Raw genomic sequence first — 23,708 nt, forward strand, 5'->3', positions numbered from 1 at the left:
GGGCAAACGACACATTATATCCCTGAACGACCTGGCCAAAAGCTTGTCGGTGTAGACATAGGTTGACTTCTCAAAGCCAATGAGAACTGCACACTGGCTTTCACCACTGAATGTTAAAGAGGATGCTTTCGGAGGTCCAAATGGCATCCAGACATCCAGCACCCACTGAAAATTGATAGGAGTTTGGTGGCTGACTTATTTGTTCCTTTACAAATCTCCTTAATAGATTGCTTTCCAGGCGACTCCTGGAATAAATAGATTTCATTAGCACCATTACATATAAAAATGCTGCTGCCATGTTGCAAGTAGATTCCAGTTTCCTCTGTGGGACGATTCCATAAGTTTAATGGAATTAATGGACTCTATTTTTGCAGGAGAGGACATTGTGATCCTTTTCAGATGCCTGGCCTGTGTAGCTGCTCAGCTAATTTTTATGGGTTTTTTTTAAACTACCATTTTCTTTAGCCCCTTCCAAGCTTTGTAGAGTTTTCACTGAGGCCACGTCCACACTTCCAGTAGTGATACAATTATGCTACTGTAAGAGTGTTCCTGTGGTCCATCATGCCAAAAGACTCAAGCTCTCCTAGCAGCTCCTATGCGGGGGTTAGGTTTGCTTAACTGTGATACTTGGGAAATGAAACTTTTCACAGCACTGAGCAACTAGCTAGGTCAATCTCATTTTAAGTGTGGACCAGGCCTAAGCTTCTCATACCTCTCTTCGACTAGTCCTACGCTAGGAGACTACGTCAATTTCAGATACACAATTCTGGCTACAACTATTGCATAGGTAGACTTGATGTATCAGAAATAGACTTACCTGTCTTCACTAAGGAAGGTTGATGGGAGTGTTTCTCCCCTCGACCTCCCTTATTCCTCACGATAGCAAGGAGTAGAGAGGTCAACTACCGATCCCAGACAGACTAATTTTGCACATTTTTGCCAGGTGCACAAAATCAAACTTTGGAAGATCAACCCTGACCGGATCAATCTTCCATGTGGTGTAAATAAGCCCTTAGAGCCAGTGGGTCTGAGTCACCTGCCCTTACTCCAGTTTTGTGCCAGGATACAAGTGGAGATACAGCAGTGTGTAGCTGGGATAACTGTAGAGTTACCTCCGCATAAAACTGGAGTACCACAGTGGTGAATTGGGCTGGGAGCTGCTGTTTTGGCTCCTAACTCTGAATGTTTTTTTGATAATTGCTTTTCTCACCATTGCCGTGGCTTGTGCAGACTAGTTTGAAAGTGAGGCGTGATATGTACACTTAGAGACACAAGTGGTCAGTGTAACACATTCTACTCATCCAGAGAACTGTGAACAACTGCAAGCAAACCGTGGACCAAGGCAGCAGGTGGCGGAGAGTAATTTTCTCACTTTTGACCAAGTGTTTGTTTGCTTTGAATCACAGAAATCTGTGTGCTGGCAGCGAGCATGGGAGTTCTGCTCCCAGACCAAACATTAGATTTTAAACTGTTTTTCTTAAGTCACTGAGAAGACCCTTTGCCCCTTATAAATATTGCCACTCCAGAGGAGGGCACACAAGCTAGTGAGAAATGTATATCTTCAATGGATTTATAATGTGTTTCCTAAGGCTTCTTTGATAATCCCTGAATTCAAAGGTTTCTTGAACTTACTACAGGCCTTTTCACAGATGAAAAATAGGACTTTTATGCACCTTGGGGGCTGCTGGAAGTGTTAATGTCACATTGTGCTGTATCTTCACAGAACGTTACCAAAGGCGCAAGGCACAAAATAGTCATCAGTATCCAAAAGCTGAAAGAGAGGCAGAATCTTCTGAAGTCATTAGAAAGGGTAAGTCAGTTCTGCTTCTTTTTCAATGAAAATAATATCCAGGAATGAACTCCCGGGTGAAACAAAAGGCAGTCCTGTAACACTTTAAAGACAAAGAAAAGACTGCTTTTCTGTTTTGTGAAGATTCAGACTGACACGGTGACTTCTCTGTGTCTTTCCAGGTGAAATACTTAGTGGTTATTGCTGACTATTTCCCACCGAGTACATCTTTTTCAATGAGGATTTTCTGTGTTGGTTTTGTCCCAGCTGGTTAGTTGTATCACAAACCCAGCACTGACCAAACACTGCATTTTATCAGCAGGCTGCCTGCTGGCTTTTGTACAGCTGTGAGCTGGCTCCTGGTTCTCTCCCAACCATTGCAGGGTGTAACTTGCACCAGCACTATATTTCACATAGCATACATGCCCCAGGACTGCCTGGCCCAGTGGAGTAGAAGCCAGTGCTCCACCTGTTCTCTGACCCTGCCTACCCAATCTGGGGTGTGTCCACATTACAGAGTTATTGTTCCAAACTAAGCTATTCTGAAATAAAGTGTCTGCACTACAAAAAAGCCCTAAAATAGCAAAACTTATTCTGAAATAGTGCGTCCACACACAATAGAGCCTATTTCAGATTAGAGCCCCAGCAAGCAGTGTCCAAAATGCTATGTCTGCATAGCAGTGTTATTTCAGAATAAGCTATTCCAGAATAGTTTATTTTGAAAGAGCTCCTACTCAGCCCCTAGCCTGAAATCAATGTTTCAGAATAGGTGTATTCCTTGTGAAATGAAGTTTACCAAATTTGACAGAAGCTGTCCGCTATTTTTAAATTATTCAAAATAGCAGTTGCATTGTGTAGGTGCTCATAAAGTTAATTTGAAATAACTTTGCTGTGTAGACACACCCTGGGTGGGTAGGTCTACACAACATCGGGAAAGAGGATTCCTATTGGAACTGCCCACAGGCAGACTCAAACCTGGGACTTCTAGAGCTTAGTGGCAGGAGCCTCTACAGTGTGAGCTAAAAGTCAGCTGGCTCTCTGCTAAGGCTGTGGAGGAGACTCACTCTTTCTCTGTGTAAGTGGTCTAGGTGCCACTGCGTGGGAAAGTGAACCACACCTAGGTGTGGGGTTACCCTAACTTGGGTGGATATACATTGCACAGTGTAGAAACAGCAATGGGGCTGTGGCAGCCCAGGTGCTGGCTCAGGTGAGCAACCCAGGGACAGTAGTGCTCAACCCGCTACTTAAGTACATGGGCAGCTAACCTGACCCACTGCCTGTCCTGCCATGGCCACGCTGATTATTTTAGTGTGCTCGCCCTCCTGCCTGCCGGGTCGATGTACCCCGTGTGAGCCAGGCAGTGCCGCACCACACAATCACCCGCATATCCCTCTGCTGCTCTGTTCCCTCCCAGCCCTGTGAGCAGCACACATGCAGTGCAGGACCCCTGGGTGGGATCCCACAGCCCTGCCCTCCTCCTCCTCCTCCTCAGCGGACCTGGTGTGGATCCATGATGTCTGAGGCCCCCTGCAGAGGAGGAACGTGACTTGCCTATCACGGTGAGTCACCAGAAAAGCACCACCGTAGCACAATCGCCAGTATCAACTCCCTCCAAAAACAGCCCCATTGCTGTTTTTACACTGCACAATGTATATCCACCCAAGATGGGGTAACCCCACACCTAGGTGTGGTTCACTGGCCCACGTAGTGGCATCTAGACCACTTACACAGAGAAAGAATGACTCTCCTCCACAGCCTTAGCGGAGCGCCAGTTGGATTTTAGCTCACACTGTAGAGGCTCCTGCCACTAAGCTCTAGAAGTCCCAGGTTTGAGTCTGCCTGTGGGCAGTTACAATAGGAATCCTCTTTCCAGATGTGGTGTAGACCTACCCACCTCGTTGTGTGTTGTTTCACTGTTACATTATACTACATCAATCAGTCTGTGCACAGCGCCCGACTAGAGCCTCTTGAATAATTATACCCTGCATTGCTTTTATTGGTGACTTGGTTAGCTCGCCACTTCGTTCTGCATATTTAAACTATGGGATTTTATCCGGGGAACTGTAGGAGCGGGTAAAAGCCATGTACCTTAACAACAACTGGTAAATCTCAGAGACAGCCGACTGGCTCGAGTTTTGCTTTGCAGATGGCAAATTTCACAGCCTCTCTGCCCCCTCCTTGCATGGAGCTGGAAGTCTGGTGTCGATTGCCTGTTGCCCCTAGGGGAATGGAACCCAAGTTTGGCTGACACAATATGATGGGATGCATAGCAGCGTGTGCTCTTAACAGCTAGTGATGCGGTGGGATCTGCCTGGCCTCTGAGGCAGTGGGTCAGAAGGTGGTTTGAGTGGGGCCCTGCTCTAAAAGTTGCCTGCAGGCTGTGTTACTTCAGAGCTTATGTCCTTGTTTTTCAAGTTCTCCTTCCCTTTATTTTAACTAACCAGGAGCATGTGTGTGACTTGACCTTCTGGGCCAGCCCCTCCTGCGTACATTTCCTGTTCTCTGTGAGGGAGCCAGTCCCCCACCCAAGTTAACGCTATGGGAAATGTCCACCATAACAGCACAGCTCCTCAGCCAGCTCCACACCAATGCCGTGTAATTCAGATTGGTGGAGTCGGGAGAGCAGATGGCGAAGAGTGAGGGAAAAATAAACCATCACCCCATCTCTTGCGTCACCACATGTGCTTTCTCTTAATGTATCTTCCACATGCACCTCCATAGTGCTTTCCCCAGGAGCGGTCTGCTCCGGGTTTGTGTTGGAAGTGAAGCCTCGGGAACTGTTTCTGTGAGACCCAGTAGCCTGAGGAACTGGAGATGAATGTGGCCCGTATTAAGAACAAGTTGCCTGCTTCCCGCTTTCTTCCCTAGGGGCAGGGACAGGATTAAACTGAAGTGGGGGAGAACAGCTGTGGGGCACACGCAGATACACAGCCGGCCAGAATGAAGGAGCCAACCTTTTTCATTCTGAGCCACTGGAAGAAATACAAGTGTTTGGGGTTTCTAAGATCACTCTTGAAATATGGGGTGAAATTCTGGCCCTACTAGCAAAACTCCCATTGACTTTAGTGGAGTCAGAATTTCACCCAAAAAGTTTTCCAGTGACATAGTTCCTTCTCCAAACACTCCTTATCCTCCAGAAATGACGCACAGACCAGCCGTACTTCCAAAGTGCAGTGATCCCGTGGGCGGCTTCCAGGCTGCCCCAGGCTCTTCAAAGCTGCGAAGTGCTATGTGTTGGCAGTGCTCTTGTTACCATAACTCCCAGGCTATTGACCATGACCCTGTTGTGCTCAGTGCTGTACAAACACAAAACAAAAAGACAGCCCCTGCCCCAAGGAGCTTACAGTCTAAGTGTAAGACGAGAGGCACTCCATGACAGAAACAGAGGGGAAGGGCAGAGATAGTATTGGTTAGAGGGACAGGCAGTGGTCTCAGGGCAGTTTAGCTACTATCAAGTCAGCAGAGGTTTGCAGGAGAATGGAGAAGTGATTTTGTGGATGTTTACGTGGAGGGGCAGTATGGGTGAAAGCAGGAAAGGGCTTGCTTGAAAATGGAACCAGTGGGTGATGGAGGTTGGGCTCATGGGCAGGCAAGACTCAGCCTTTCTACAGCTGAGAGACAAGAGTTCAGCTGGGATTGGCCCGGGAAGGGCCTTGCAAGTGAGGACATGTAGTTTACGTGTGATACAAAGGAGAAGGAGCCAGAGGAGGATCAGCATGGTGAAAGCCACTTGTTAGGAGACATTAGCAGCGTTCTGAGTAAAGGTGAGCAGGGCAAGGTTGCATCTGTCAAGTCCAAAGAGAAGCACATTGCAGCATTTGGTGGGAGCCTGGGCAAGGCTTTTAGATATGTGGATAGGCTATACATGGGCCAAGAAGGCAGTGCACAGAGCCATGAGAAAGCACATGTGGTGACGCAAGAGGTGGGGTGATGGTTTATTTTAACCTCACTCATCGCCATCTGCTTTCCTGACTCCACCAATCTGAATTGCACAGCATCGGTGTGGAGCTAGCTGAGGAGCTGTGCTGCTGTGAGGGACGTTAGATTAGAGCATGGAAATGTTGTGTGCTGCTCTCAGGTGATTGCTGTGGAAATTGCAAAGTCTCTGGTTTCTGGAACAGTGGGACTCTTACCCGATCAGCTGCTGCTCTCCTGGGACTTCATCTCTCTTGCCCTGCATCTGTCCTTATTCTGAAGCCAGACTCACTCCAGCTGGGGATCCCACCTGATCCACAGGGCAGCTTCAGATTCAGGAGACTGAATCTAAACACACACTCCTGAAATAGGGCAGGAGCTTTGCAGGTGGCTTCAGACTTGAGGTTTTAGCTCTTGCCTGTTAGGTAAGTGAAGGACTTGGGTCATGCCATGAACCAGCCCACTGAAGGTCGACACATAAAGACGTGGTTTGAACCGGGACGCCGATTACCCAGCTCATTATAAGGACTCTTTTACATACTTGGTTTTATCTGACTCTTGACTTCTCCCCGCCCTCCTACCAGCCCTCTCTTCTTCTGATTTGCCCACCTTGGTTACTATTTTTCTGATTTGTCCACCTTGATAACAATTTTTGGTTCTCTGTGCCTTAAATATTGAGTCTGTTCTGGTATGGCCATGGGCTGAAGAAGTGGGTCTGTCCCACGAAAGCTGATCACCTAATAAATTATTTTGTTAGTCCTTACAGTGCTACTGGCCTGCTTTTTTGTTTTGATAGAGTACAGACTGACACAGCTATCTCTCTGTTACTGTTCAAATAGCACCAGTAAGTCCTGGAGCAGGAACAATGTCAGAGGCTTCTGCAGCTCTCCTTTCCCTGGTGCTGCTGGCTGAGCTGAAGCAGTGTGGCTGAGCCCAGGGCAGCGAGCAGCCTGTCAGATTGCAGACATACCAGCTACTAATCCTTTTTGTTGTCTGGAATCTGCAGGACATCCTGGAAGGTGGCAACCTGCGCATCCCACTGCAGGAGCTGCACCAGATGATCCTCACCCCGATCAAAGCCTACTGCTCCCAGAACTCCAACCTGGATGAGCATAGCCGGGACCTGGACTCCCACCGCCCGCCGTCTCTGATCGGCTCGGACAGCCAAGGGTCCGACTGCAAGGACTCTGCCTCGGGGTGCCTGCAGCAGCACCACTTGCCTGGCTGCGAGGGCGAGTCTGGAGGGGCACCTTTGCCCGAAGGGGATCTCCCTGGGCAGTTCACAAGAGTCATGGGAAAAGGTCAGCCTCATTCCTTCTGTCAGCAGCACATGGCTGAGAACAGTGGTTAGCTCCTAGCAACTATTGTCCCCGTCCACCCTCCTTATGTCCCCATGCAAGCACCGCTCAGGATCATATTCTCAGGGCCCCCCAGCCCAGCCCATAGTACGAGACACCCCCAGCCCCACAGGGCAGACCTAGAGAGGTGCAATGACAGACATGGGATGACACGGCAGAGAGGCTTGAACCCGGCTCTCTGGAGTCCCACTGTACTGTGTTGTCACCATTCACGGGGGTTCCTGCGCTCTTCAGGCTAGTGCTGCTGTGGCGAGGGAGGAGGTGGGGATGGAGTCTTCCCTAGCCTGGAGAACTGGCTGGCCACATAGACAGGTGAGCTCACTGTGTGCTCCGCCCTTGCGTAGCAGGGGGTTTCTTCCTTCTCCTGTGTGCTGAGGAGCTCCCAAAGGCAAGACCATCCTTAGAGGGACTGAGCCAACCCCCCACCTTGAAGTGCCCCAGGATCAGGGCCCAGGGTAACCCCCTCCCCCGCCACAGGCCCTAACCCTACCCTATCCCCTTTCCCCCTCACACTCTGAGCAACATGCCCCAGGGGACTATTGGGGGGCCTGGCACAGCAGCAGTGGTTGCCTCCCTCCCCACGTGAGTTCCCACTGCCTGTGTGGTGAGTCTGGGGAAAGAGAGGAAACCAGCAGACTCCCATAATCCCTTGTGTCACTCCCATCCAGAGGATAGGCTCACCCGGAAGCACAGGGCCTGGGGTGGCCACCCCAGTCCATCCAGTGGATGGGACAGCTCCACCTGAAGGCGTCACACCTGTTTGGGTCACAAAGCCCCATTGGCCCTACTGCACCACAGCCAATGTGAGGGACATGTTTACCCTGCCCACTAAGCCTGGGCTCTGCCCCCGGTTTGAGCCCACACCCTCCTTCCGTCCACACAGATCAGTCTGACCCAGGTCAGCAGGCTCCCAGGGCCTTGATCCGAGGACACTGTGACAGGGAACGGGTCAGAGTCCAGGTCCCACTGCCACATCGGTCCAAGCCCTGTCACTTTGCAATGAGGATGCAGGTCAAGCTGCGGACGTGAGTCAGAATGGTGCAGGGAAGTTAAAGATTAATCTGCTAACCAGTGAGCCTCATCCTAAACACATGAAATTTACCAAGTTATAGTTCACTGGTACGGGCTAGAGCAGCCCCCAACCCACCTCAGGCAGAGGGTCGCCTTAACTCCCCAGGGCAGGCACTAGCATGTCCAGCTAAGCCATGTACAGATAGGTAGGCAAGAAGTTTCAATCAGAGGGGGCCTTTAGTGTTTGAACACCAATTTTTTTTAAAGCCCATGGAAGGATCTTCCTCTTTGTGGTGCATGGCCCTAGAAGCAAGTGTCTTCTCTGGGGTTACCTTCAATCTGGCTACTGACAGCCCTCGTCCCCGGCTGCTCACTGGCCCATGTGCTCCTGGGGAGCTTTTTATAGCCCTGACTTGCAGGATGAGGGAATGTACCAAGCAGTTGCTTCCTTTAGCTCCATGATCCTGTAACATGGGCAGAGCAAGAGCGCCGAGACTGGCACTTGTTCAATGTGAAAGTCGTGGGAGCGTTGTGTTTCTTAAAACACTTCCCTGAGTGTCGTGGGCCTGGACTGCACACGCCAAAGTGCTTTGCTGAACCGGGGCCTTAAAGTAGATTGCCCAGGCAGACTGAGTCCCTGTCGTAGTGCTGCCTGAGGTGATGGGTCTCTCTGTGTCTCTGGCCCAGCACCATGAAGTGCAGGTGAAGCAACCATTCTGGGCAAAGCCCTGTGCTGCTGGTGTACATTGCTTCATTGACTTCCAACAGCATTTTGTCCTTTACACCAATAGAGAATTTATTCTAGTCTGGTCACTACAAAGCAAAATCATTTCTAGAACTGATGATTTAAAAGACTATGGATTAAGCCTCGGTTTTGAACCAGGCAAACATCTCGAAATTATTTCTAAACTTTTCTGGATACAGAGCACATGATGGGATACTAGGGAAGCTTCCCTTCACACTCTTTTGGAAGGACCTGCAAAACTTACTCAGAGCTTTGCTACTTCTGGGTATTTCAGGCTGCCCCCTCTGAACACAGTGAGCGTGGGGGTGTCCTGGGTGGCAGCTTGCTGTGTGGCAAAAGGAGTTAGTTTGGTAACAAACTTCGGGCCTGGAAATAAAACACCAAATTTAAAGGGCAGAAAATCCAAGCTGGTGTATAACTTCAGACAGACTGGCTGCCTAAGTTGAAAAAAGTGGTTCTTTGTGCCCCATTTTAAGCCCGTATCAGATTTCGCTGCTGACTCTGATGCACCTTCATAATGTATGACGTTGAGTGGCATGGAGATTTCTCAGCAGATGGTGGGGAAACTGCCTTGTTAGCAGACACATTCCCAGACCTCCCCGAAAAACTTTACTGGTCACCAGGGTCATGTCTACACTAGCCCCAAACTTCGAAATGGCCACGCAAATGGCCATTTTGACGTTTATTAATGAAGCGCTGAAATGCATATTCAGCGCTTCATTAGCATGCGGGGGCGGCCGCAGTGCTTCGAAATTGATGTGGCTCGCGGCCGCGCGGCTCGTCCCAACGGGGCTCCTTTTCGAAAGGACCCCGCCTACTTCGAAGTCCTCTTATTCCCATGAGCAGATGGGAATAAGGGGACTTTGAAGTAGGCGGGGTTCTTTCGAAAAGGAGCCCCGTCGGGACAAGCCGCGCAGCCGCGAGCCGCATCAATTTCGAAGCGCCACGGCCGCCCACATGCTAATGAAACGTTGAATGTGCACTTCAGCGCTTCATTAGTAAACTTCGAAATGGCCATTTGCGTGGCCATTTCGAAGTTTGGGGCTAGTATAGACGTAGCACAGCAGGGTTAAAATTGGTGGAAGGCACGATGTGGAGAAGGCCCCTGTGACCAGTCGTTTTGATTACTCTTTCTTGCCAGACAGTTTAACAAACGTAGCAGTTTTATGGCTCCCACAGACTTTAACACTAGCTCACTCAAGTCAGAGTTAAAAGGTGTGGGAGTGTTTAGTAAATTTCCTCAGGGCAAACGCCATGGTGTTCTGTAAGTTAATTTGCACGCACATATTTCTGGCATTTATTCAAAATCTTGTGGTCACTCAGACCAGAGGAGCAATAGATTTTAACATCACACTCATTGTGCAACAGTGTATTTCACATATGAGAATTGTATAAGACGGCAGTTGCGGGGGCGGGGGACCAGATTCTATTCTGTTACTGCTCATTTGCACGTGTATAACTCCAGTGGAGTTACTCTGAATTTTCAGCAATGTAACCGAGAGCAAAATCTGGCTGTAAATATAGACTGGCATGGCTGGAATGGCAGAAGGGTATCTTTTCACCCGAGTGCTCCATTGATGATAACTCTTTACAGACAATTGCAATGGAGTTCTAAGCCCATTCTTAAAAACACCACATCAATTCCAGTCCTGTTTCTGGTCATCGTGTGTTTTGCTAGCTATCTTTTTTATGTGGGTTTGTCTGTTTGTTTGCAGTTTGTACACAACTTTTAGTATCCAGACCTGATGAAGAGAATATAAGTTCCTATTTACAGCTCATAGACAAATGTCTAATTCACGAGGTAAGCTGTGTCAGATCTTATAAAACTGTTGTTCTCATTGCTTAGAAACTGTTTCCAAAGTTTTTTTGTTTATGTCAACGTTTTGGTTTCTAACACAAATATTTTGGGGGTATTAATAGTAATTCTGAGTGTGCCAGACTGTAAATGCAATGTGGAGCACAGAAGTGTGGGTCACTATGGCCCCATACCGTAGCAAAGAACAGGAATTGAGAAATCCATCGTGCTTGTGACAGTACGATCAACATCTGGATGACAGAACAATCTAGGATGAATGTTCATGGGAGTCCTAACAGAGAGACCAAACTATCAGTTGTCAGTTCAAGCTTGTTTTACAGCAAAAATTATGTGATTTTTGCACTAGTATTCTGAGTGCCTCTTCATGAGAGCTGCTACTTTATGCATTTTTGTTTTGAGCTGGAACTTTCTCTAACATGGCTGTGTCTACGCTAGCCCAAATCTTCGAAATGGCCATGCAAATGGCCATTTCGAAGATTACTAATGAAGTGCTGAAATACATATTCAGTGCCTCATTAGCATGTGGACGACTGCAGCACTTCAGAGTTGCAGCGGCTCACTGCTGTGCAGCTTGTCCAGACGGGGATCCTTTTCGAAAGGACCCCACCAACTTCGAAATCCCCCTTATTCCTCATCAGCAGATAGGAATAAGGGGATTTCTAAGTTGGCAGGGTCCTTTCAAAAAGGGCCCCCATCTGGATGAGCCATGCGGCGGTGAAAAGTGGCAATTTCATGCATTTCAGCGCTTCATTAGCAATCTTCGAAATGGCCATTTGCATGGCCATTTCGAAGATTTGGGCTAGCGTAGACGAAGCCACGTGTGTGTTACCATCTGTCCTTCAGCATGACTGAAACCTGTTTGGATCTCCGTATGCCACGGATTTAGGGTAGAAAACACCCACTCGTGTATATTTATCCTGTTCTGAGTTCCTGCTTCACTTGGTACTCCCGGGAAATTTTGTGCCAAAGTAGTAAAAATGTTCTACACAAGATTTTAAAATTAAATATATTTTCTATGTCAAAATGACGTGATATAATCACACCAATTTCAGTTATTTCGGTAATTTATTTCAAAATAGCGATCACCAAATGCGTCTGTAACAATGCAGACTGAAAAAAGTCAGGATTTTTTATATTTTTTTTTTTACAGACAGGTTCTATCCTAGGCCTATAAACACAGAAATGTGAGTAGTTCAGAGGTTTCAGAGGAACTGAGGGAGAGGGAAGGATCCAGAGAGTGAATCTGGAGCGTTATTAGATACGGGTGGGTGAAGTAGAGGGCAGGTTTGGGGTGGAGAGAGGGAGTGTTTGGGGGTTGAGGAGCCTCCTCCACACACGCTTTGGCCGTTTCTACACAGGCCAGTTCCGAAGAAGGGGCCTCCAGAAGAAGGACTTCCTTCCGGAAGCCCCCCTCCCCCCCCAGGGGCCACACTTCTACCCGGCGTTTTGGAGTCCAGAAGAACGGTCTTCCAGACTCCAAATCCTGTGACATTATGCTGATGAGGCACGGGGAGTTTGCTTCCGCGCCTCATTAGCATCTTTCACTCCGTGTATTAGCAAGAAGTGGCCTGTGTCGAAACGGCCTTTGACTGTCCCCATCCATATGTGTCCTTACAGGCCCCCATCCCCGTGTAGTCCTCCCCCCGCCCCAGTCCTCTGACCCCATGTGGCCCTGCACCTTCCCCTGGTTCTCCAATCCTGTGTGGCCTGGCAGCCCACCTCCCAACTCAGTCCTTTGTATCAGTGCTGTCACCCCTTTAGCTCCTAAGCCTGCACCCAAGTCTGTCCCCTTAACTCTCTTTTGAATGCGGTCTGTGATCCCCCTAGCAGTCCTGTTTGACACACTGTTTCCATCCAGTGCCTCCTCACCTAACCCCACTGTGAGTAGAGCAGCCTCTGGAGCTGACTGCCCTCTCTTCTGGTCCCACAGCCACCTCTGGTGGGTGCATGGTATAACTGCAGTGCCTCTCCAGCAGAGTCTATATGCTTCATTGAAAAAAATCTGCGGGGAACATGAATTCTTCGCATGTGCAGTGATGCAGAATTCCCCTAGGAGTAACTTGTGTACGTATATGCTACACCTGATCTTACAAGCTGAATGGCCATGCTTCTGAGATCTGAATGGATCTCTAAAAGTTTTCCTTTGTCAGAAGATCTACAGTTTACATTGTCTTTACATGGTCACTAGTATATAAAAGTGGCATCGAGAAGCATTAAGAAATCTGAACTCTTACTTGTAGGAAAAGGAGTGGCAGCATTTTGGCAAAACTATGCTCACTGCTGTAAATACAGATATATACAGTATTCCATTTTTAAAAAGGTTGAATTGCAGAGTTCTAAATCCTCCAGTTTACTATGACCGCGTGAGAAACTATTGAATAAAAATAGAGCTCTCAGCTGGGTTTGGGCCTTTCCCATCCTCACAAAGGGTCCAATTTAGTAAACCACTATGTGCTTAGGGCAAGTAAGCCTTGGAATCATTTATCAAGGGTCACAGTGGAGTGTCCATCACTTAATTTTTAAATTAAGTGCCTGGCTTAATTGAAATATATTCTCTAGTTCAAAGGAATTATTGCAAAGAAATGGTCTGACCTGTGACATGGTAGAGGTCAGATAAGATGATCACAGTGGTCTGTTCTGGCCTAGAATCTCTCAAGGGTTTTCCGGAATCTGGGGCAAACACAGAGATTTTGAGCACTGAAGGGAAGTCACTAACACTCTGGATTTAAAAAACAAACACTGGGCTTCTGTCAACAGTAGTAACAAGTTTGCCAAGTGTTTTTCAGTGACTGGCATTGAACTGTCAGCATACATTATCAACATACATTTGCCACTTGAAATATACAGCAGCTGCTTGAGGAAATTTCATTTTACTATGGAGTGGTTAGTTTGCCTCCCACTTCAGCAGTGAGTCTGTCTAAGCCAGGCTCATAGTTCAAATATAACCAAAGCTTCTATTATCCTGGTACACAGCTAACTCTTCCACCAGAGTCCAAGTTCATCGTGACCATGCAAGCTCCGTTCTTGTTAGCTCTTCATGGGTTTCCAGACATAGCAAGATTTTCTTTTTTGATTGCTCCATCATGAGTTGTTGTAATGCGGCATTACAAACTGCGTCTAACCTAGCCTATTCTGTTCTCCCCATTTTCTTTATATTTCTGACATTAACCAAATTACCAGGAAAGAAAGATTAGGCTTTTATTAGAATGCGATTAGACCTTTGAAATGTGATTCTGGCTCAGCACATCCCAGCTTCGTAGGATGGTGCGACTCCAAACTCATTTTCTGGGGGATGTAAACAGTGCTACACAGCTCTGGCTGCATCGGTGTAATGCTTGTTGACATGCTCGATACAAAGTGTAACATTTTCTTCCAGGCAAAGTAGGGGCGGGAGGGAAAAGGATTCTCCATGGCCCCTGAAGTCGCAGATTTTTCTTTGCATATTATACTGAACATGTAAATGTAATACTTGTGAAAGCTGCAGGATTGTGCAGCAGAGAGACCGCAGACCTCTCTATTCTCAGACCTCACCCAGCACAGGCAGTGGCTGCGCACAATTCCCTCACCACCCAATCTGTGAGGCGAACCCTTCCCCTGGAAAGGCCACCTTATATGGGTGAGAGGACCGTTCACTCTCCATCTCCATTCAGTCCTTGTGGTGTTGCTGGGACTTTCCCCTGGAGTGCCAGTGCCTGCCAGCTGCGACCGGGGTGGGTTTTGTGGTGGGCACTTGCCCCTGGAAGCTAGAGAGCCCCACATTCATGTTGTGGTTGTTACTTCACAGCCATTAGATGAGTGACAGTTTTCAGTCACAAACCTAATTCCAGCTGGAGAGCATGACAGAAAAGGTTCTCTCCTCTTCCCCCTTCCCCCTTCCACACACTCCTCCTCCATCTACTTGCACATGTCCATTCCAATGTAAATCTGTGCATGCTACCAGCACAGTCGCTGGAATTTTTACCCTGACTGTTATCCTTTAGGTTGGCTCCAGTAGCCTCTGATGTCACGTGTTTGTAGTACCAGTATAAAGGGCCCTGCCTGCTCTGCTCTCCTTTAGTTCCTTCCTAACGTGCACCGTGGCTGCTGGAACGCCTCATTGCTTCTTACGCAGTTGTTTTCTTAGCAGTTGCCCAACACATTTTGTGTGAACAGTCCATGTAGTTTTAGAAGTCAGTGTAGATGGCTTGGGTGCCTCCGCTATTAGTGGAGTTGTCCACCTCCCCAGTGTCAGGACATGCTTCCATCACTGAGGTTCCGGCTCTGCGCTTTGGGTACAAAGTGTTTGGGGGAAGATCATAGGAATTACCGCTGCCCAAGTTTTCAGGAATTTTAAGCCCCAGGATAAGGAGGACCAGACCATGCTGCACATTTGAAGGTCCTCATGAAGGCAGCCTTAAGACTGGCTTTGGAGCCACATGTGCACTCAGGACCAAGTACTGCAGCCTCAGCACAGACCATGCTACTAACAACCCAGAACCCTGGCCCAGTGTTTCATAGGGGCCCAGAGCTCCAGCTTCCACTGCTGCTATTTTAACAGCAGTGGCAGCCAGCGCTCCAGGCCCTTTGAAGTGCTGAGGGTCCACGTGGCTGTGGGGGGTGGGGGGCAGTGCTGCAGTTCTGCCAGTGCTGAGGGCCGACTGCTCTTGCCTCTGCCTTTTCCAGAGCACAGAGTCAGGCCCCCTCCTACCTTACCCTGGGGCCCATGGCTGCTGTCAGCCCCACTGGTAGTGGAGTAAGGGGACCTCTACTGCTAGGCTCAGGCTAACTCCAGCATGGAGCAGTAACATCCAACTGCCCTTACAATCTCAAGGCTCTTTGGTCTCTATGAACTAGACTGTGGTCTAAAACCCTTGACTAGATCAAAAAATAAATTGAAGGATACAATCAATTTCCTGAGAAACAAGTGTCCACCTCCCAGAAACCATTGCCGTTGGTTCCGCCTGGCAGCTTCCGTCGGTGCTGGGATTGGAGATTGAGCTCTCTTGTTCTCGTGGGAGGAGGTACCCCCAAGGCATGCTCCCAGGGCAGCCTATAGAATCTTGTACTACAAGATGCTGCTGCGCCTGCTGAGTAGCAGAGCCAGAAGCCATTGGTTTGCAGGGCTGTCAGGCTTCCAGGAGCGCTAAATTTGCACCACGGGAGAACTTAGACATTAGTGTTTATTTTTGGAGATTTTGTGAATTTTTAGGGACTGCGCTGGGGGATGAAAATGCTTATTAGAGTGCAAGCTATTAAACAATCAAGAGTGTTCATTTGTCATGAATAAACTGATTACTCGTGGAATTTTATGTGCATATTCTGATCTGATTCATAGGCTTGAAGGTCAGAAGGAACCCTCGTGAAATAATAATGGCCATCATCTGTCCCCCAGGCCCAGCATAACTGAATTTCATTTCATTGGCGACATTCAGAACCTTGCTGATTATTTTGGTTTTTAAATAAACCTGAATTTTGGTTAAAGTTACTAAAAGAAATAAAAAGAATTGGTTTTGTTTGGCTGTATTGGTTAGACCTTTTTGTAGTATTACCAGAGTGTTGTGCATATGTCCTGAGGGAAGGATAATTAAAATTGCATTGGACTTCTATGTATTTGATATCCTGGTGGATCCATAGCAAACTTTACGCATGCACAGTAAATTGCAAGGGCTGTGGGGAGCCCAGTGATGGTATAATATGCCACAAAGGGATATGGGGCGTACAAATTAGGGTCCAGATCTTGAGAAAACTGCCTAGTGCTCAGTGTGACTTTCTCAAAGGTGTAATGGGCCAAGTCTGCTAGGAGTTAAACCTGCACTTCAGGGCTTCTGTGTCTTTGCAGTCTGAACCTCAGGTGGGTCAGCTGTCTGCTTTGGGCGTATGTTAACTGCCTGATGTTGCCTTTATTTGTACACCCACCTGCCTCAGCTATACGATATTTACCTTTTTCTTTTAATTCCCTTTCCTGGGGGACAGGCGTTTACAGAAACACAGAAGAAAAGATTGTTGTCATGGAAACAGCAGGTGCAAAAACTCTTCAGGTCTTTCCCTCGGAAATCCCTTCTAGACATACCAGGATATCGGCAGCAAAGAAGGTAGGTTGGGATTTCATTGCGCTGATGCAACACTTGTACTCTGTGGGTTGACGTCTCGGACAAAACTGTGTCAAAGGGGCAAACTACGCTAACGGTCACAGCAGTTACCTGAAGGGAGACAGGGCTGGAACATTTCGCCTGGTTCTCTTTCAATGCTGCACGTCACAGCCAGCTCTCAAAAGTCGCTTTAGAGCCAGAGTTCTTGTGTTAGCTGTTCGCTCTGATTGATAGTTTACTAACACCTAGAGGGGACAGTCCCTGCCCACAATGAGCTTTCACTATCAATAGATAAAGCCAAAGGGTGAGTAAAAAATGCTGTTGACCCACTTTACAGAGGCGGACATGAGTCAGATTCAGTGACTTGCGCAAAGCTGCCTCTGACAGTGCAAATCTCTGCTGTGTCATTTTGGTGGCTTACCAATAAGACTGTTCTTCCTCTATGTGGAGTCCTCTTTAGACATGAAATTCACCCTTGCCTATCTAGATCACTGTGTCATTCTCTTGTACTTTCTTTGCTCTTTTAATCTGCGTGAAGCTGCAGGCTGGTGATATGTCTACACTTAACTCAGCAGAGATCCATCTTCTAAAGTTTGATTTAGTGTGCCTGGTAGGGATGTGCTAAATTGAGCCTTCAGGTTATCCCGGTCGACTCCGGTACAGTACTCCTCACAGTCGCAAAGAGTAAGGGAAGTCAACAGGAGAGTTTCTCCTGTCGACCTCCCTCTCTAGGAACAGCAGAGAAATTTGAGCTAAGGTACGTCGATTCCAGCTACACTCTTCATGAAGCTGGAGTTGTGTAACAGTTTTGACTTTACTTCCTAATGCAGACCAGGCCTAGGAATGCAATGATGCATCTCTGCCTTTCATATAGATCACTGAGGTCCTTAGGACCCATGAATAAAAGCTCACATGGCATGATTCTGACTCCCTACTTCTGATCTTCCTAAGGGCTTGTCTACACTTATCTCTTAGGTACCCATTTCCATTAGTATCAAGCTGCTAATCCCGCCAACACAGCATTGTAGGGGTGTACAGAGAAAGTGCTCTTAGTTCTATAACCTTTTTAGCCCTGTTTTGTGTGAGTTTTCAAACAGTGTGAGTTCTGTCTTAAAGAACTGTGTTTAAATCTGGCTCTTGGTAGGAAGGTGTAAATGTGATTTCATGTTTTAGTGTGGATGGTGCCTTTGAGTCTGGCAAGCCCTTTTCTAACACTTGTCACTCACACGAGCATAATCAGTCCACAGGATGATTTGATACACGATCTCATGCCTGTGTCTCATTCTGTGCAGCAGTTGTCTTCACTCATCTTTTCCTTTCTCTCTTTTTCAAGTTTGCATTTAAAATGAGCAAATTTTAAGTGAGCCAAATAAACCAAAAACATAAACCTCAAATTCCTAAAACACAGCCAAATGTAGAAATGTAGGAAATTAAATGCTCACATAACCAAAAGAAAGGGAAAACATGCTCACATCAGAAATAAGCAGGGACACAAAGGATTTCAAAGATGCTCGCATCTGGCCAAATCTCAGATGCTGTGTGGTATGTTCACACCATGCATTCAAAGAAGTTAGATTAAAAATATAAAGTGCTGAATGCTTACATTATTTCTTAGAATTTGGAGTGGTAACACACAAGAACCAAAACCAGAGAGAGACAAAGCAGGCTGCTCCCTAACACAGAGTGCCTCTCACTTTGCTCCATGTTGGCTTCTGCAGACTGATTCTGATAGTTTTGTGTGCTTTGTGCTTCCCTACAGAGTCCCTTGCCTGCAGGCCAGACCAGGAAATGCCTTACAAATTAAAATGATAATTTATAATTTTCCATACAGCATGCTCAGCATCATCAGTTCTCATTTCATGTGAGGCAAAGGTGCTCAGCTACTCACAGAGTCAGTTCCTCAGTAGATAAAGAGCCACAAGGGAAGAGAAAACGAGGAAGAAAACACAGCTGAGAAAGGAACCACAAGTCAGCTTAGGACCATTCTTTGTCACTGTGGGAAATGCGCAGCAGCCAGGACACCTTGAGAAGACTGCATGGGACTTGCAAGCTGTGGATTGGCAAGCCCTGGTGTACAGGTTGTACCTCCCTCATCTGGCACCCTTAGGACCTGAGTGGTCCTGAATGAGGGGATTTGCCGGATGAGGGGAGGTCAGGCCCGCAGGGTGCTTGGAGAGGGGGACCCACTCCTGCAGGGCTCCTCTCCAGGGCTGACAGGCTCCCCCAGTTCCCATCTGGGGTCCCTGTGGTAGCTCCTTGCCCCAACCAGCTCCCCACTATGGGGCTGCCACGGCTTCCCCAGCCCCAGCGGAGGTTCCCACAGGGCTCTATGCCCCAGCCAGCTCCCTGTCGCAGCTCCCAGCTTGGGCTGTATTCCCTACAGTGGGGCTCCCCAACTGCAACCGAAATCCCATGAGTGGGGCTCCCTAACCGGGCTGCCTGCCCTGGGGCTGCTCCTGGGGTTCTCCAGGGCCGCCAGCAGGGCTCCTTGGCAGCCCAGAAGCTGGAGTTCTCTGGTCCAGTAACATCCATTGTCCTGCTGGATGAGGGAGTTTCAACCTGCATGAGCTTTCCATGTCTGGTGCAAGCTGAGATTCTGGAGAACATACAAAACCCCGGGACACCACCAGAATCCCTGCACTTCTCCAGGCTCAGTGTCTCGATATCTCCCTGTTTATGATCAATTAAGATGTCATTTAAATCTCACCAGCCATCATCAAAATAAATCCCGCTCACTGGCTTTGCTTGACTCACTCGCAGGAGTGGGATAGGCAGGATAAACCCAAGTGTGCTACCCACAGGGCTCACATGTGCAGCTATCCTCTGAACCCAGTGAAAGCAAGGATGTTCCCTCTTGTGGTGGTCCTTGGTAAGACACTTTGGCTAATTTGTCACTGAGGTGCCAGTTTTTCCAATGATTTTCCAGGGAGAAGGCTCATGACTAAAGCTGGTGAGGCCGTGCTGATTTCTAAACCCCTCTCTGATCAGTACTAACCACATGTCATTTGACTCTACTCTTGGAAGCGTTTAGTGGGGCGCTCGTGCTCACATTTTAAACGGATAAGATTCTGAATTTTCAGGCCTGTTATTTTTTTTCCTCTTCCCAGTCGCGGCTTTGGCCAGTCAAACTCCTTACCAACAGCTGGATCTGTAAGTGCAGGAATGGGCCGACGGAACCCACGGCAGTTTCAGATTCCTTCCCGGAATCTCCCGCCCACCCGGCTGGGTCTACTGGGCCCCAGTGGACTCCTAGGTGCTGCCCAACGCAGTGTGGCTGCCAACCCGACCATCTTGAAACAAGGAAGACAGGTGTGTCTCGGTCTGTCTGTGTGGTTGCACTACGGGCCACCAGCACTGTTGTTAGCTGCAGGGGAGAGTCCGTATTTTTTGTGCATGTGTAACTGCCTGCAGGCAGACTCAAACCTGGGACCTCCAGCGCTTAGTGCATGAGCCTTTATGGTTTGAGCTAAAAATCCACTGCCCCTCAGATGAGATTGTGGAGGAGACTCAGTCTTTCTCTGTGTAATTGGTATAGGTGCCACTACATGGGACAGTGATCCAGACCTAGGTGTGTGGGTTACACATAGTGAGAAATGCTTTGGCTTTGATCGGACGAGATACTGAGCAGCTGCTGCATGGCACTGAGTACCCCGATTGACCCTTTCGTCAGCTGTGGGGGGCCCGTGGGATTTAGCACATTCGGGCTCATATGCACGACAAGAGATAGGTCCAAAGGTGGCCGTTTACTCCCCAATAACCAAAGAGAAAGGTGCTACTAAAGAAAAGAATTAATCAGCTGTCAACTACAGTTAGAGTGGAACCATTTTTCTGATTTTCCTCTTCTGACTAATGCGTCTGGGTACTTTTTTTTAACACGCAAACCCAGTGAGAACAGTCTGCAGGCATTTCCTGTTTTTGCTGTTCTCAGCGCAGAGAGGTACAGCAAAGGAACAGCTTGAGCCGGGAGAGAGGGACAAATCAGGCTTCAGAGTGGGTCTGAAGAAAAGAAATGAGCCGAGGGTTTTGTATAAATACATCGCTCCAAGGCGAAGTGTCACTGGCAGAAAAAGCCCTTGGTGGAGGGGGAGAGTGACCCAGTGACTAGAAGGCGGAAGGCTGGGGAGAAACAGAAAAGCGTTCGCTTACAGAGCGTGCCAAGGTTTTTAGCACACGGGGCTGTTTCCCACATCAGCATGGCACTGGCATTTGTTTTACAGTATCGCTTGGTTTGTTTGTTTTCCATAGAATCTCTGGTTCGCAAACCCCGGGGGCAGTAACAGCATGCCAAGCCGGACCCATAGCTCGGTGCAGAGGACACGGTCCTTGCCTGTCCACACATCCCCACAGACCATGCTGATGTTTCAGCAGCCAGGTAGGAAGAAACCATTTGTCTTTTGCTTATTCATCCCCTTGTCATATGCAAGTACAGTATATTAAAATAGCTGTACCAGTGACCCTTGCCTCCAAGTGCTTAGCCTCAAATGTCACAATACATTCTTGGGTGCTTATAGAAAGCTTTCTTTTTTTAACCTGGGCATTGCGAGCATGACCAATGGTGGACTGGCAACAAGCCAAACTATGCAAGCTCAGCGTCTTTTGCAATCTGACCAAGATATTTTTTGATGCTAGTCAGATTACTGGCTCGATTAAACTAGAGAGATCACTGGAGGGATTTTGACCCTATATATAACAGACTGACTGTCCTAGCACTCAACATAGCTTCCTTCTGCGAAGCTTTGGGTTACACAGGGAATGTGGTAACTCTTGGATCACCTCCTTTGCTTTTACATGGACTGGAAAATCCAGTGCAGAAAAGAAATGGCTTCATGCATTTTAGGGAAATTCTTCTAAAATACAAAGTCTGAGGCAGAATTTCAACACGTTGGAGATTTTAATTGTTTCCGTGTGTGCTTTAAATGCTCTTCCGTGTGTAAGAACATCCTGTTTCTTTTTGGTTTGCTAAATGTCCATCTCAATCCAGAGGAAAATGCTCTGAGACTTTAGTGCATTTTTTTCTAGTATATCTCAATTCCATATATTGCTCCACTATCCTTTTAATGCAGCCTGTTTGCTAATGTACGGTAGTGTCAATAATCCACATTATTCAGCAATAATTCACCACAGAAACAAATTTCATTCAAAAGAAGTTTACCACACCGGTGTTTCGGCCTGGGCCTCCATCTAGCCTTCTTGTGTATTATGGTTCCTCATTGTTTAGGCCGTCTATTCTAGATTTCAAGCCTCTAGCCTCAGTATCTAGGTATCATGCAAAGGCCCAGGGAATGACAGCATTTGGTAAATATTACAGAATAAACACATTCTTCTTTCATGTTAGCCTGCCAGGTGAAGAGGATTCCAGAGGGTTGGAAAGTGGTATTCCCAAAAATATGCATAACATAGCCAAGAGAATTATGAATTTGTTGTTGTTATTATGATATTGCATTTATAAAACACTTTTTTGTCGGAGGATCTCAAAACACATTGTAAACTCTAATGAATTAATTTCCACAATAATCCTGTGAAGTAGGAAAGTCTGACAGTTACAGGATAGAATGAGCAGAGAAATTCACTAAGTTGCCTAAAGTCGTACAGCAAGATGATTGTGTTGTTAAACTGCAACCTAGGAATCCTGACTCTGTCCCTGCTCTGAATATTAAACCTACAGTAATATGCAGTCGGCCTTATTTCTTACATCCCATTTAATATTAACATTTCTTCAGTCAGACCAGAATACTGCATGCAGTGAAAAAATAGCTGATCTAACTCTGCTGGTTTTGTAGCATTCAGCCTAAGTTCCCTTCCCCATGGATCTGTGGGATGCCTGAAAACTCCAGAGGCATCTCACCTCTCTCCCTGGAGGGGGACTGTTTGCAGAGAACTCAAAAAGGAGACCTGCTGGGAGTTTTTATGCTACTCTAATGCCCTCCTGCAGAGAATCCAGCAGGGAGATCAAAACTGGGAAGCAGGACAGAGGAGAAGAATCTAATGGGCTTGTTTAAATTAAGAATACAGCCGTAATGAATGAGCCAAAACCACCCTCAAATGCTAAATTTAATAACAATTGCTACTTAGTTTTTAGAAGTTGGTGCCGATTTCTTGCCGAGCACACTCCCCAACTCCTGCAAGCCAGGGTCAAACATCTGTGAGCAGAATGTTGGCTCTATATTTATGTGCTGTTTAAAACTAGCACCAAAACTTTATTTCTACCAGCGACTGAAATATCACCTGAACAAGGAATGCACTTAGGTGATTGCCCAGGAAGGTTCTAAGGAAATACTTCCAGCATCTTAGTCTGATGTGTATTAAGCCCAGATTAAAAGGGTATCCGGAAGAAGGAAAGAAAGCAGATCATACAAAATCACTGGGCCTTTTGACTAATTCACTGTCACAGCTCTTGGGGTCACCACCTGCCCCTAATTTCTGCTCATCTGATGGCTAATTTGGAACCCTAAAACACAAGCCTTCCCAGGTAGCCTACAACCTTGCTTGGTATGCAACTGCAGCATGGCAGAAATTATGGTTTCAGATAAACCAGCTCTTTCCTTCCACCTGCTTTGAGTGAAGGGGTGGGAAAAAAAATAAGCTTGATATTATGCCCATAAAATGCTAGATATCCTCAGTCCACTGAAGTCAAGGTATGTTTGTTTAGACCTCTGGGGTAAGATCACATTCCATTTAAACTGCATTGTGGGCATCTCTCCTGCTGGTTATATTTATCACCATATGAATCAGAGACAAAGGTGGAGAAGACTTCTTAGGTCAGCCCTCGGTCAGCCCTTGGGAACCAGCCCAGATCTCCGCTGTAACGCAGGATGTGTCAGCATAAGGGAAAAAGATTCCTCATAAGGCACCTACACAGTCTGTTCTCTGGGGCTTTGTCCAGCAATGTTTCAAGTGACCCCAGCAATAGAGCTTATTTTTAGTTTCACTTCTGTCATTTGTAGAGACACATTTTACAGCCCTCGTGTCTCTGGCACAGAGGAGTTTGTGAGTTTGCCCTCCACTT

General features: G+C 47.4%; 1 protein-coding gene across 4 annotated transcripts in view; it reads left to right on the top strand.

The window, feature by feature from the left end:
- SAMD4A (sterile alpha motif domain containing 4A) overlaps nucleotides 1-23,708 on the top strand; it is a 218,303-nt gene that overhangs the window by 181,453 nt on the left and 13,142 nt on the right. For all 4 annotated transcript variants that reach the window (XM_074996232.1, XM_074996233.1, XM_074996234.1 and 1 more), the window contains 6 exons: nucleotides 1,724-1,810; nucleotides 6,711-7,005; nucleotides 10,534-10,619; nucleotides 16,587-16,705; nucleotides 19,810-20,011; nucleotides 20,948-21,074. In XM_074996232.1, coding sequence (XP_074852333.1) covers nucleotides 1,724-1,810; nucleotides 6,711-7,005; nucleotides 10,534-10,619; nucleotides 16,587-16,705; nucleotides 19,810-20,011; nucleotides 20,948-21,074 — 916 coding nt within the window. The remainder of the gene's footprint in view (nucleotides 1-1,723; nucleotides 1,811-6,710; nucleotides 7,006-10,533; nucleotides 10,620-16,586; nucleotides 16,706-19,809; nucleotides 20,012-20,947; nucleotides 21,075-23,708) is intronic.

Source organism: Carettochelys insculpta, chromosome 6 (assembly GCF_033958435.1).
Source record: "Carettochelys insculpta isolate YL-2023 chromosome 6, ASM3395843v1, whole genome shotgun sequence".
Lineage (NCBI taxonomy): Eukaryota > Metazoa > Chordata > Testudines > Carettochelyidae > Carettochelys > Carettochelys insculpta.